Source organism: Mytilus edulis, chromosome 10 (assembly GCF_963676685.1).
Source record: "Mytilus edulis chromosome 10, xbMytEdul2.2, whole genome shotgun sequence".
In the NCBI taxonomy this organism is placed as follows: domain Eukaryota; kingdom Metazoa; phylum Mollusca; class Bivalvia; order Mytilida; family Mytilidae; genus Mytilus; species Mytilus edulis.
In genome coordinates, this window is record NC_092353.1 from 3,379,893 (window position 1) to 3,394,916 (window position 15,024).

A 15,024-nucleotide genomic window follows, 5' to 3' on the forward strand; every position below is an offset into this window, starting at 1 on the left:
AATGAACAAAATGAAGTACTTTAATTTAGACAGTTAGAAAATACAATAAATCATGCTTTAGAAACAAATAGGTTTTCCACCAAACTTGAAAATTAAAATTCATTGAAAATGGATATCAAAGATTTATTTGAATGCAGCGTTCCAAGATTTAATTTGAATTTCAACATCTGAAATCACAATTTGATACAAAATATACAATGCTATTTCCCTCTCCACATTAGTTGGGAGTATATTACACTCATCTTCTCCATCACTCCTCTTGTTCAGCATATGTTTTTCACACTTTTCACAGTGATAAGTCGTAGGGTGTTGACACTTTTTGGGCTTTTCAGACACTAACTTTTCCATCTGTTTTCGGTTTGTTGAATGAACTTAATATTTATTTATCTTAATTGTCAATCCTGCAGCATTTTGTAGTAGAAAAATAATCATGGTTCCTGCATGCATATTATGTCAGCAGCAGCATCAATATTTGGATTCAGTCTCATTTGTAAATTTGTAAATGCGCTTTAATAGTTTAAAGCAGTCAACATCAGACTTTTACACAGCAGCAAATGCTAGAAAGACACAGGGTTTCACAAAACCTTTTATGATTATTTATGATAATCGATGGATAAATAGACTTTTTATGATTAGTACGTTTAAAAACTATAATTATATATGCTATATGACATATTTAATATATTCCCTCAAATTAATCAAGAATGAAGTAGTCGAATCAATGTAGCTTTATTTAATCTTTTATATTAAACCATAATGTGTGGTAGAATGTGTGATCTGTTATGATTCTTATTAATTCATACTAATAAGAGATAATTCAATAAGCATCTGTAATATAAGGAAAATAAGAAGCTTAAAAAATAAGCTTTTAAAATAAGCATTTTCGCTATGATTCCAATTAATTGCTTAAAGGGAAAATTCGCGATTTTTAACTTATGGTTTAAATATGTTCATTATGACAAAATATATATATTCACAAAGTTTTATCGCTATATGTCCAGTAAAAAAGGAGAAATTCAACAATTAATGAAATTTGTTTAACTACTTCCTGTAGGTCGTGACGTTTTCTCCTGGTTTTTGCATGCCGGGATTTAAAATACAATCAGTAAAAGTCTTGGTTTTTAATGATATTTAAACGTAATCGTAAGCGCGCCGATGACTTATGGTTTATCTAATAAACATCCGATAATAAGAAGATAAGACGCACAGACGTGCAATTGTACACATTCATGAGATAAATTTTCTATGTTAAACGTATATATTCGAATTATTTTAGTAGACAACCAAAAAAGTTATAAATTTATTAATTAATGCATTTTCGGACTGATATATGAGGTGAACAAATTAAAGTACAATAATCTGTAAAGACAATATGTTGGTGTACTCTTATTGACCTTTTACTATCTCTGCTTTGACTAGATTTATACGATGTGTGTATTCACGGTTCTGTGGCAAATTGAATACTCTTAGATGGCTTGTTGAAAGGTAAATTGTTATTTGCACTTCGGTATTTAACCACGCCTCTAGGGCACACCTTGCCAGGTGTGACTGTCTATTCGGATCAGTGGATTATAAAACAAGTGAGCATTCAATATACACATCTATAATACTAATTCAAGTTTCAAGTTTGTTACAAATAAAAATAGATCGCCGTGGAATTATTTAATTATATTTGCTGTATCATTTATTTCAATTCAAATAAATTAATTTACTAAGTAATAAAATTTAAACAATTTTCGGTTAAGACGGGAAACTTAATTCATGTGTCAGAATGAAATGATATACACCTCTTGTCCTTGATGTATGTCTCATTAAAAAGGGGGAATTAGAAATAGCTTTACCAAAGCATTTTGATTTTCTTTATTAGGCAAAAAATGTACGAGAACACTTACATTTAGACTTTTGAAAGCCATGTATTAATGTATATCTGAAACTATCTGAAGATAAGTAGATAAATCTACCGAAGCGGAGTATAATATGTACGAACAAAGAAAAATACTTTTGTTTTTAAATCTTTGCACATTCATGATTAATTATTGTTATCTATTACTCATTCAATTACTTAATTGGTACCTAAAATATGTCTACCGCTTGGCATTAAAACTCGGTGTAGTAGGAAGGGTTTTATTACATATACTAGATTATATTATTTGGATGAGGATTTGAGCTATCCTATAAAACACATTTATTAGTTAACTACATTCGAGCCCAAAGGATATTAACTTAAATGATTCAATTAACTTTACTCACATATTACTTATATTTCTATCTTATGATTTTTGCGTGCTTGTTTTTATAGAACAGTTTATATATGGTCCAAAAATTTATCATAAAATCATAAATAAAAATCTTGTTCGGAGAATGATAGTACTATAACAGTGGTTCCAGTCAGTCAAAAGAGTCAGATTTTGACGAGTATGGTCATATTGGGTACGCACTAGAGCCAGGGTATACCGAAGAAGAGCTCCATAAAATGGAAGCTGCAGAAAGTTCCCGAAATCAAGATATCCTTAGCAACCATCGCTAGTTTTTAAAACACAGATTGGTGTTCGTGTACTAACTGCATACTTATGCCGTTATTAACGGAATGTCTATGTTGCCACTAATTTTCTCTCTTTGATCGTAATATTGAATTGGGTGAATGCATAAGTAACAGCATCGATTTCATAACAGTTTGTCTGAACCCGGTTGTTCTTGAAACTAACTATATAAGTTTTTTTTTAAGTACAATCGTATTCATATTATACATGTTAAATGAATGAACAAATATTAAACCTATCTGTTTATTGTTTTCCGTCCATGTCTGCTCATCGCCAGAAATAAAGTTTGTCGCACGAAAAAATGGTGTTAATTCCAGAGTCAAAATTTAAAGAACTTATTTTCCATGTTTTCTGGTATTGTTCGAAAGAGAATTGACCTAACAGAAGAATTACTATCTTAGGCTGTCAGTAACACATGTAGAGTAGTGGGTCGTTGTTGGACATGCAAATCTTATAAAGTGTATCATCTGTTAAATTTGCAGGTCACTGAAAGGGGAAGTTCCATACGGAAGTAGGTTTTGAGATTGATTTTTTTTTATATCCAGTGACACATTTTACATGCGTATTCTTGAACGTTTGATACATCATTTACTCTCAAATTGCAAAAAACGAAAACTTCCACTTGTATTTATAGTATTTGTTGAAATAGTCCTCGTCTCACAACGTATAATACTCTATCTATTTGACCAACGATGTTCAAAAACAAAAGACAGCGAATTTTATGTCATCTTTCCCTATTTTTGAATGTAACTTATAAGGCTGTTCAACTGGCAAGAATACCGCCAGAGACATATATACATGTCTCTGATACCGCTAAAGCGAACAAGCAGTTTATTCTTTAAATTGCTATCATATATCACGGCAAGAAAGAAAATAAATCCCGAAATTGATTTGAAACTTTAATACTCAATAGTTTTCCTAGAAAATACTCACACCCCTTTGGGATTGTTAGTGTACGTCCAGTTGCATATATTTTACATGAATGTCGGAACAATTGTGATGATGACGAATTTCTTCCTTTATTCGAGAACAATCTAATTGATACATAAAACTGGGATTTTACTATGTTCATAACTTCGATGAACCAAAGCAAGATATATATCGACCTGTATTTAAATCAAACTGGTTCTCTTCTTCTTCTTCTTCTTCTTCTTTTGGTATACAATATAGTCTGATACATGTATATATTTTAAATTGCACTATAGTTCCGTAACTTTCTATCCAGGCGTATAAGCCAACATCGACAAGTGCGTACATTTTTTAAATCAATATTTTTGGTATGTACCAGTCTGTCCTTTACTATTGACAAATTACATTTTCCCAAATTAACCCTCGGAAAAAATATGTATATAGATTTTTATTTCTTCAAATCTTTTTTTTTTGTGGTATTTTTTATATTTTCATAAATAATATTCTTTACACCAGAAATGTTATTTATAAACAAGCGTACGAGTTAAATTATTGGCATCATATCACTTTCGGACACACAAGACAGAGATGTGTATTATACACCTGATAGTTCAAAATGGAAAGTTATAAGTCTGCCGTGTACACTGATCAATACCTACAGAAGTGAAACGATGCATGAACTTGCAAGCCCGACAGGAAATCGCTTGAATACCCGGACGTGTCACCTGAGTCCTCACGCGACTCACAATACCTTTGGGAGTAATACCTTTAGCCATGCTGGTGATCAGATGAGGAAAGATCCGAATTTATTTGAATAAAGTTTATTACTTTAAAGAATTATGAACGAATTAGATTTTTGAAAACAATTTTCACGGAACACTTATTTATTATTTGAACTGTGACTCTTTAACTAATTCCAATATTAACAGTTTAAAAATAACAGATATATAATAATGGTCATTTAAAAAAAAATAAGAACATTTTCCGTATCAAGTCTATAGTTAGTCAGATAAAACAATCGTACGATTGACAAGATATCGACACGCAATTACGACTACATCGGTTACTGTAGTTTTGGTCCTTTGTGTTTTATAGACATATCGTGATTATAATCGTAGAAGATGACAAGATGGCGGAGCGTAGAAAATTGATACTCAAATTTTAAAATCGATGTTGATCTCTTATCTAGCGGAATAAAACTTTAATATCTATAAATTTGAGCCTTTTTATACAGAATGGACATAATATCAATTTTTGATTTTTTTGCGAAGTTTCCCTTTAATGCTAATCATTGTGGATAAACGGTGAAAAATCTTGTATAAAATTATTGGTCCTAGTTAAAGAATTGGAAATATCCTATTTACATTGTACTTTCCAATCAGTAATAACTATAACATGAAACATTGAAATTGATTTTGTGTCTGTAATTAAAAAGTAAAATCACAAAAATAAATGCATATATCTATTTAACAGTACAACAAAAGTATTTGAGTCAATTACCTTAACTTAAATGTCTCTTGTCATATATCACAGTGTGTTTAAGATTCATCTGTTCTAGTTACGTTATTAAAAATTGAGTCTCTTCTAGAACTTGAGGTAGTAGTAAGTGGGTGAACAACACTCATTGCAGCACATGTAGATTTTAGGTAAACACACTTGTCAATTAGAACATTCTTTCTGACCTTCATTTCATGCTTGACAGACTTAGTTGAGCCATTTTAGAAAACAATGGTAACTTATGGCAATATGATAAAAATGTCTCTAAATCAGTCTTCGTCTTGTTGGTGACCTTCTGCTGTTGTTTTTTATTTGGTCGGGTTGTTGTCTCTTTGACACATTCCCCATTTCCATTCTCAATTTTATTCTTGTACTGTTCAAAGCTGTTCAGAAAAAAAAATATGATACGTTTTTGTTCAAGTTTTCACTCAATTTTTCATAAAGCTGTTTAACACATTTCATCTTTTAATTTTTCACAAATATTAAGGTCACTGTGACCAACTTAAATCTCATTTTGTTTAAAGTGTTGAAAAACATGTAGTTACAGTCCATGAGATTTATTTCAATTTTTAGATTTTTTTGTTTCCAAGGTAAATAAATATTTAGTTGACATTGTATTGTCTTATATTTATTTTCAAGAGTTACCCTCCCATGAATTCAGTAATTTTGTCTCCAGTCTATATTTATATCTTTGTATTTATTTATGTTTTACTAGTATCTATGTATGTTACAGATGACAGAAGGAGAACAGGCTAACTATGTATTCATGTTATCTCTGAGTGGTATAGGTGTCTCCATCATCAACCGTGCCCAAGAGGAGGTGGCCTACGTCAGCATCAGTAGTATGCCCTCAATGTGGGAGATAGAGGTCAAAAACAAATGGAAAATGTTAGAGGATGTCACGCTGGTCACCTGGCTGGAGGACAAATGGAATCATGCAGTGGAACATGCCAATCTAGAAGACAGGATTGAGGTTTGTTATGGGATAGGAAGGGGACAATAGTTAAATAAAATATATTACTCTTGTAGTCTAGCTGTATTCTGATGCTGTATATTTAAGAGATAACTGTATTGTATTTGAAGCTTTAAGGACGTCCATCGGTAGTTTTACTGTCGCAAATTTAGTTTACCTGGCGACGCGGAGCGGAGACAGGTAAACGGGTATTTGCGACAGTAAAACTACCGATGGACGTCCGCAAAGCTTCAAATACAATACAGTTATCTCTATTCTAATGCAAAACAAGTTTATAATTAAATTTCAATCATTATTTCAGTGTAAAATGTTCATTAAAGAAAATTCCGGGAAAAGATGTTATGTTCTTTGGTCCCTACACTAGGTGACGTCATAGGTATGCTTCCGGCGTCAAACATAAACACCGGCCGTTTTCTGGCTTCTGTGCCGCTTCAGAATGTAATAAAATTTGACAAAAAGAAGATTTTTAGGCGCAACAAGTGAGTTTTTTGTTTATTATTGTAGAAATAACATGTCAATACATTCCGAAATTCAAAATGTCGGCTTCCTTAGTTACAGACAAGGAGATAGAGAATTTTACGCTTGCTGTTATCCAATCAGAACAATTGTTACAAAATAATTGCATTAGAATCATACCTGCCAACTTTCACGATTTAGGCGTGTACTACACGATTTGGAACCTTTGTCACGATTGCACGATCGTAATCGTGAAAAACCCTCTAAAACACAATTTTGTGAAAATCTACACGAAAAATATGATTGTTCCCGATTTTGAACTGTGTCCAATGGAGTACAATTGTGTTCAGCCAATCAAATTCTATGTTTCTCATGATCAAATAAATCAGCCAATCAAAAAAGTTTTCTCTTAAGAATATTCAAACATCCTAGATTTTGAACTTGTGTTGTATTCCTCTGTTTGTTAAAATCGTGAACATGGCAAATGGGTTTTCACCTGCAAGAGGGTTCTTACACAGAATAATAATAAAAGCATGACTGATTGATAAAATTTAATGATGCAGTACTACCATAAAGATAATAAATAGTAGTTTATTCACTAATTTATTGATATTATATATATACACTTGCTGTAAAAATGTTATAAATTTATGTACCGGTATTCAATTAAATTACCAAATTATTTAAAGTACAATGTACTATTCTTTATTTTTCACATGGACAAAACGAAAACCCCCACATGAGGAATCTCTTAAATGAGGGACTTCCCTTACTGTAGTCAAGGGGTCATTTAATAGAATAGAAAAATCATTAAATGTAGATGTTTTTTCTTAAAAATGGGAAATTCTGACATTATATTTAGAACAACTTTTCCTAATGAAGGGTCCAATTAATTTGAAAAATAAAGAAGATATAAGGCCAAGAACATATCAAAATTCTTGGACATGTGTTGACCATATAATACCAGATAGATCATAAGATGTTGGGAAAAGTTTCTTCAAATAATATGAATATGTGCTCATTTTTACTTAAAAAGTGTTTTTTTAATGTCCTTACATTGAAGGATTACCCTTAGGTGTTGTTTCCAACCTGATAAAGGACCTTTTTTGTGCATAATTTGAAATTGGAAAAGTCAACAATTATTTAATATCCTTTTACATGAAATTAATTCATGGTCTTGCAGCCACATGTTCATCTTTTCTACTGATATATATATAATGACTAGAATCATGCAAATAAACTTCAGAAATAGGCATGTAAGCTCATCTTACAAATATGACACTTTTTCTAGACCACAAAACAGCACGCGCAAAATAGTCGTCACTAAGTATTGTAACCTTTGAAATTGTTTTCATGCACTAAAACCCCCATGGGCACTTTCAAAAGTTGGCAGGTATGTAGAATTATGGATTATCGTGTTTTCTGCATATTGATATTGTAAATTATAAACCACCAGCCACCATATTAGCTTTTTTGTTGAGAGGGCCCATCAAAATTGAGCGGCTGACATTTTACTAAATCTGTCTATCTATTTCTGGTCTTTTCTCCTCACACAATGTGACATCCCTGATAAATTTTCTACAGACAATGTAATTTGCTGATAAGTTGTTTTGTCTCAAAATAAGAAATTCTATGGAAAGAATTTTTTCATTTTTCCTACTTACTTTAGTTTTGAATTATAACATGTGTATCAGTCTTTACATTGTATTTCAGGTTGATTTCAGTAATGTGGGTAAACTGAGGATGATGAAACCTTACATGGGAGAGCTAAGAAGGGTGTGTCCTCCAGGTCTGCTGTTCCATTACAGTCAGTCAGAACACCAAACATTTATACATGCTAAAGTACACAAAGTTCAGGTATGTCTAAACCTTACATGGGAGAGCTAAGAAGGGTGTGTCCTCCAGGTCTGCTGTTCCATTACAGTCAGTCAGAACCCCAGACATTTATACATGCTAAAGTACACAAAGTTCAGGTATGTCTAAACTTTACATAGGAGAACTAATAAGGGTGTGTCCTCCAGGCCTGCTGTTCCATTACAGTCAGTCAGAACACTAGACGTTTATACATGCTAAAGTACACAAAGTTCAGGTATGTCTAAACCCTACATGGGAGAGCTAAGGAGGGTGTGTCCTCCAGGCCTGCTGTTCCATTACAGTCAGTCAGAACACCAGACATTTATACATGCTAAAGTACACAAAGTTCAGGTATGTCTAAACCTTACATGGGAGAGCTAAGAAGGGTGTGTCCTCCAGGCCTGCTGTTCCATCACAGTCAGTCAGAACACCAGACATTTATACATGCTAAAGTACACAAAGTTCAGGTATGTCTAAACCTTACATGGGAGAGCTAAGAAGGGTGTGTCCTCCAGGTCTGCTGTTCCATTACAGTCAGTCAGAACACCAGAGGTTTATACATGCTCAAGTACACAAAGTTCAGGTATGTCTAAACCTTACATTAGAGAGCTAAGAAGGGTGTGTCCTCCAGGCCTGCTGTTCCATTACAGTCAGTCAGAACACCAGACATTTATACATGCTAAAGTACACAAAGTTCAGGTATGTCTAAACCTTACATTAGAGAGCTAAGAAGGGTGTGTCCTCCAGGCCTGCTGTTCCATCACAGTCAGTCAGAACACCAGACATTTATACATGCTAAAGTACACAAAGTTCAGGTATGTCTAAACCTTACATTAGAGAGCTAAGAAGGGTGTGTCCTCCAGGCCTGCTGTTCCATTACAGTCAGTCAGAACACCAGACGTTTATACATGCTAAAGTACACAAAGTTCAGGTATGTATAAACCTTACATTAGAGAGCTAAGAAGGGTGTGTCCTCCAGGCCTGCTGTTCCATCACAGTCAGTCAGAACACCAGACATTTATACATGCTAAAGTACACAAAGTTCAGGTATGTCTAAACCTTACATTAGAGAGCTAAGAAGGGTGTGTCCTCCAGGCCTGCTGTTCCATTACAGTCAGTCAGAACACCAGACGTTTATACATGCTAAAGTACACAAAGTGCAGGTATGTCTAAACCTACCAATGGGAGAACTAAGAAGGGTGTGTCCTGGCCTGCTGTTCCATTACAGTCAGTCAGAACACCAGACATTTATACATGCTAAAGTACACAAAGTTCAGGTATGTCTAAACCTTACATTAGAGAGCTAAGAAGGGTGTGTCCTCCAGGCCTGCTGTTCCATTACAGTCAGTCAGAACACCAAACATTTATACATGCTAAAGTACACAAAGTTCAGGTATGTCTAAACCTTACATGGGAGAACTAATAAGGGTGTGTCCTTCTGGCCTGCTGTTCCATTACAGTCAGTCTGAACACCAGACATTTATACATGCTAAAGTACACAAAGTTCAGGTATGTCTAAACCTTACATGGGAGAACTAAGAAGGGTGTGTCCTCCAGGCCTGCTGTTCCATTACAGTCAGTCAGAACACCAGACATTTATACATGCTAAAGTACACAAAGTTCAGGTATGTCTAAACCTTACATAGGAGAACTAATAAGGGTGTGTCCTCCAGGCTTGCCGTTCCATTACAGTCCGTCTGAACACCAGACATTTATACATGCTAAAGTACACAAAGTTCAGGTATGTCTAAACCTTACATGGGAGAACTAAGAAGGGTGTGTCCTCCAGGCCTGCCGTTCCATTACAGTCAGTCAGAACACCAGACATCTATACATGCTAAAGTACACAAAGTTCAGGTATGTCTAAACCTTACATGGGAGAACTAAGAAGGGTGTGTCCTCCAGGTCTGCTGTTCCATTACAGTCCGTCTGAACACCAGACATTTATACATGCTAAAGTACACAAAGTTCAGGTATGTCTAAACCTTACATGGGAGAACTAAGAAGGGTGTGTCCTCCAGGCCTGCTGTTCCATTACAGTCAGTCAGAACACCAGACGTTTATACATGCTAAAGTACACAAAGTTCAGGTATGTCTAAACCTTACATAGGAGAACTAATAAGGGTGTGTCCTCCAGGCCTGCTGTTCCATTACAGTTAGTCAGAATACCAGACGTTTATACATGCTAAAGTACACAAAGTTCAGGTATGTCTAAACCTTTCATTAGAGAGCTAAGAAGGGTGTGTCCTCCAGGCCTGCTGTTCCATTACAGTCAGTCAGAACACCAGACATTTATACATGCTAAAGTACACAAAGTTCAGGTATGTCTAAACCTTACATTAGAGAGCTAAGAAGGGTGTGTTCTCCAGGCCTGCCGTTCCATTACAGTCAGTCAGAACACCAGACATTTATACATGCTAAAGTACACAAAGTTCAGGTATGTCTAAACCTTACATAGAACTAATAAGGGTGTGTCCTCCAGGCCTGCTGTTCCATTACAGTCAGTCAGAACACCAGACGTTTATACATGCTAAAGTACACAAAGTTCAGGTATGTCTAAACCCTACATGGGAGAGCTAAGGAGGGTGTGTCGTCGTGGTCTACTGTTCCATTACAGTCTGTCAGAACACCAGACATTTATACATGCTAAAGTACACAAAGTTCAGGTATGTCTAAATATATCACATGTCAGTCTAAACACATGACATAAGTTCCGGCTTGCTGTACATGGATTCATTATTATTCTTTGGATACTATTTTTTTTAGATGAAACACAAATTTAAATGTTCAACAAATTACAAATTTTATATAGGTTTTGTATGCAGAGACTGGAAAATCCATCAAATCCAACATCCATTGAAATGTAATTTGTCTTCAATCCACAAAAATTGATACCCACAAATAAATCTACAGTTGGTACACACAGTCCAGATTCAGTATAAATATCTTTGTATATAACTAACCAGTTTTATAATTTACAGATAGACAATCAGCTGTTAGATGCCTATTTCCAGACAGCTCTGTATTCCTCTCCAATACCTATGTACATAGTTAAGAAGAAAGGACCCAAACCATTCTTAGAGTTTGGCATGATCAGAAGAAAAGTTCCTGAAAACAATATTGATACGTTTAGGTATAGTATATTAGTTTTTAAACTTCCACAGAGTACCGGTAGGACTGGTTTACCAATTTAGATGGTTAAACCTGTAATCGTGGTTTTTGAAAAAAAAGTATTTCTGTTTGTATTTGATCTTCCATAGTTTTCAATATCTGACCTTCCTAAGTATAACAAAACAGACTATTCTGAATAAACCTTTTTAGTGCATAATGAAATATATCATTAAAAATAAATATTCCATATATAATCTAGTCGTATCAATATCACCAAACACTGATTGAAGTAGTCTTTTTGCTTTTTTGCAGACAGTTCCAGATAATTATGCAAGAATTAAATGTACAGTTAGACTGGGGTTTTATTGTATCCATACAAGATGTCTTCTCTTCATTGTTCCAGAAAGAACAGTCAGAGGTAAAATTATATAGGCTTTTATCTGGCAAACAAATCATACCAATCATTATTCCTTAGATTTAGTTGCAGATACTGTGGATTCATTTATTTTTGTGGGTATCAATTTTCGTGGATAGTGAAAAAAAGACGTTTCGTGGTATACGTAAATTCGTGGATCGCTGATAACAACAATATAAAAATTCAGATACATAATTCGTTGATTTGTTTTTGATTTAGGAGATCATATAACCTCCTTGGTTTAATCAATAATAAAACAAACAAAAAATAAGGAATTCATTGAAAAAGTTTTGAATTGTCAAAATCCTCGCTTGGTCATTTTAGGTTAAAGTGTTCATTGAAAATTTCTATTACAATAATGGACAAAGACAACTAATTATTTGTTTGTTTTACAATTTATAAATGCTTGTCGGAATTCTATAAGGCAATCAAAACTTAATGATTGAAAGCTCATTTCCCTAATCACGATATAATAAACAGTCATATAAGTAAAAGGTGTGAAAATAAATGTTCCTGTCATAAACAATATTACCTATGGGCAATATCCCCATACTTAATCCTATTGATTTTCAATCACTAGTAAACCAAAGTATGACACGGTAATTAACAACTTGCAGTTATTTTCCATGAACAGTTTTAATCAATTTCAAAAAGTAAATTATCACTGATATTCGATATATTTATTATTGATTTTATTAAACTACTTGTATCTTCTTTCAATAAAAAACATGTGTTATGTTACAATGTTTATCGCTAGTCAACACTATACTAGAACTGCATAACATAACCGTAAATAAACATCCGACTCCATACACATTTATCGGGATTATTCTTCGTTGAATTCTTAAATTCGTGGTTCGCTGTGATCCACGTAACCCACGAAAATTGGTATACCACAAGTAAAAATGAATCCACAGTAACTGTTGTTATGTTTATGTGACCTTTGTATAAATCAAGAGGTTCATACCCATGTTAAGAAAAGGAACCTATGTTATACCTACATTTCGAAATTAATTGTTAGGACTATTTAAGAATTAAAATTTCCTACCAAAAAGATTACTTCAATATTCTTTCACTTGTTGACTTGCCTTGTTTTTTAACATTTCAAAAGCACCTGCATATATTTCAGTTGATATGATATTCCAAAACATGTTTTTACTGTTTTACAAGTAAGCCAACAAATTGATGAAAAGCCAAGAATTCCTAGTGGCAGAGTTTAGGCCTTCTCTGTATAGTTGATGTCAAGTAAATATGTTCAGTATCAGCACTGGAATTTTTTCTAAACTGGGACAGTTCACAGTGGGAAAATTGGAGTTTTCACTTGTCTGTTGTATTTTATTTCTTAATATGAGAATAAGAAGATGTGGTATAATTACCAGTGAGTCAATTCTCCATCAAAGACGAAATGACATAGAAATTAATCCCATTGTCTCTCTCTGTCTGTCAACTTCTAGGATTCAAAGCATAAAAGAAACTTCAATGTGATGCATATTATTTCAAGTCGACATGATGTTATCAAAATTGTTAGGTCTTATGGTTTTCTTCCATGGCATATATTATATCTATATATATATAATTTAATTTTGGATGTAACACGTCTTCTAATTGGCTGACATTATTTTGTTATGAGCCCGTAGACCTATAATTTAGTCATGTGACCGTGACGTCATCAACGTTTTTTCATGGTTTTCTACGGTTTAAAATGGAATTTAGAATTAAATTATAAGAAATGACTGTAATATTTTTTTCTGTCTATTTGAAATAACATAAAAAAATGTGGTGCACACTGTTCAATAACCTGCTACGCGCGTTATTCAGTGTGCCCCAAATTTTTTATGTTATTTCTTCATAGACTGAAAAAATATTACAGTCATTCCTTAAATATATATTGTAAAGTGATGATGTTTAACACACAAATTAATTTCAGGACATGTTAACAAGAGTAAGACAATTCTATAGATATGCTACACAATTCTGCTGTGATACATTAACTTCAATCATAATTCTTATACTGTTGATTTTTGTGAATATATTAACTCTGGTTTGATGTATTTTTGATGAAATGTTTGATTTGATTATTGACAGGTGCCCTCAACCTGTCAACTTCGACAATGTTCAAATTCAGATTTCTTGACATGATAATAAAACAATACCATGGCCTTTAAGATGAAGAACAGAAAATAAACAGTCTCATGAATCAAGTTCAATTTTTCTGTATCATTATTTTTCTATCTTTTTCTGTGAATATTTATTCCTTAATACATTCTTGCATACCTATTTACCCCACCATGTCTTTGGACCCCATGTGAGCTTATGCCATCACTTGGCGTCCGCTGTCGTCTGTCATCGTCTGTCGTCGTAGTAAACTATTTAACAAATCTTCTCCTCTGAAAATACTGGGCCAAATACCTTCAAAATTTAAGTAAATGTTCCTTAGGGTATCTAGTTTATAAATTGTATCAGAAGTTTTGATCCATCGACAAACATGGCTGCCTTGGCTAAAAATAGAACATAGGGGTCAAATGCAGTTTTTGGCTTATATCTAAAAAAGCTAGAGCTTTTAGAGCAAATCTGACGCGGAGTAAAATGTTCAATTGGTCAAGATTATCAGACCTGAAATTTTCAGACTAATCGAACATTCCATTGTTGGGTTGCTTCAACTAAATTGGTTGTTTTAAGGAAATTTTGCAGCTTTTGGTTATTATCTTGAATATAATGGAAGATAAAGATTAGATAAACTGTAAACAGCAAAAATGGTCAGCAAAGTAAGATCTACAAATAAGTTTCTAATGACCAAAATGTCAATTGACCCCTTAAGGAGTTATTGCCCTTTAAAGAAATTTTACACAAGTTGTTTATGTTTTTTAACTTTAAAAATCTTCTCAAATGAATCTAGTATAAATTTTGTATTTTATTTCCTTGTATGTCAAGAAACATGGACACTATGGTTAAATGGAACATATGGGTAAAATGCATTTATTTGCTTTAGAAGAAAATATGACAGATACAATTAACATTTAAATGGCATTGTTAAGCCACTCATTAATATATATTGAAAAGCAAAAATAATCATTGATGAAAGTTTTAAGCAAAATAATAAGAGGTGAGCAATTCAGGCTCTTGAGAGCCTCTAGTTTAAATACCAACTGCTGATTTTTATAAATGACTTTTCCAATTTTTATAAGAATGTATGATATTTGCCTGTTAACACATACGTTGAAGCATTTTCTTGTTGCATAATTCACATGAGCACAAAAGCATCACAATTT

The 15,024-nt window shown here is 33.3% G+C and overlaps 1 protein-coding gene across 1 annotated transcript in view; it reads left to right on the plus strand.

Annotated features, from left to right (window-relative positions):
• LOC139493161 (intermembrane lipid transfer protein VPS13A-like) overlaps positions 1–15,024 on the plus strand; it is a 148,245-nt gene that overhangs the window by 111,797 nt on the left and 21,424 nt on the right. Inside the window, exons 73-76 of the mRNA XM_071281335.1 lie at positions 5,680–5,919; positions 8,089–8,232; positions 11,211–11,362; positions 11,653–11,758. Of these exons, the coding sequence (XP_071137436.1) occupies positions 5,680–5,919; positions 8,089–8,232; positions 11,211–11,362; positions 11,653–11,758 (642 nt within the window). The remainder of the gene's footprint in view (positions 1–5,679; positions 5,920–8,088; positions 8,233–11,210; positions 11,363–11,652; positions 11,759–15,024) is intronic.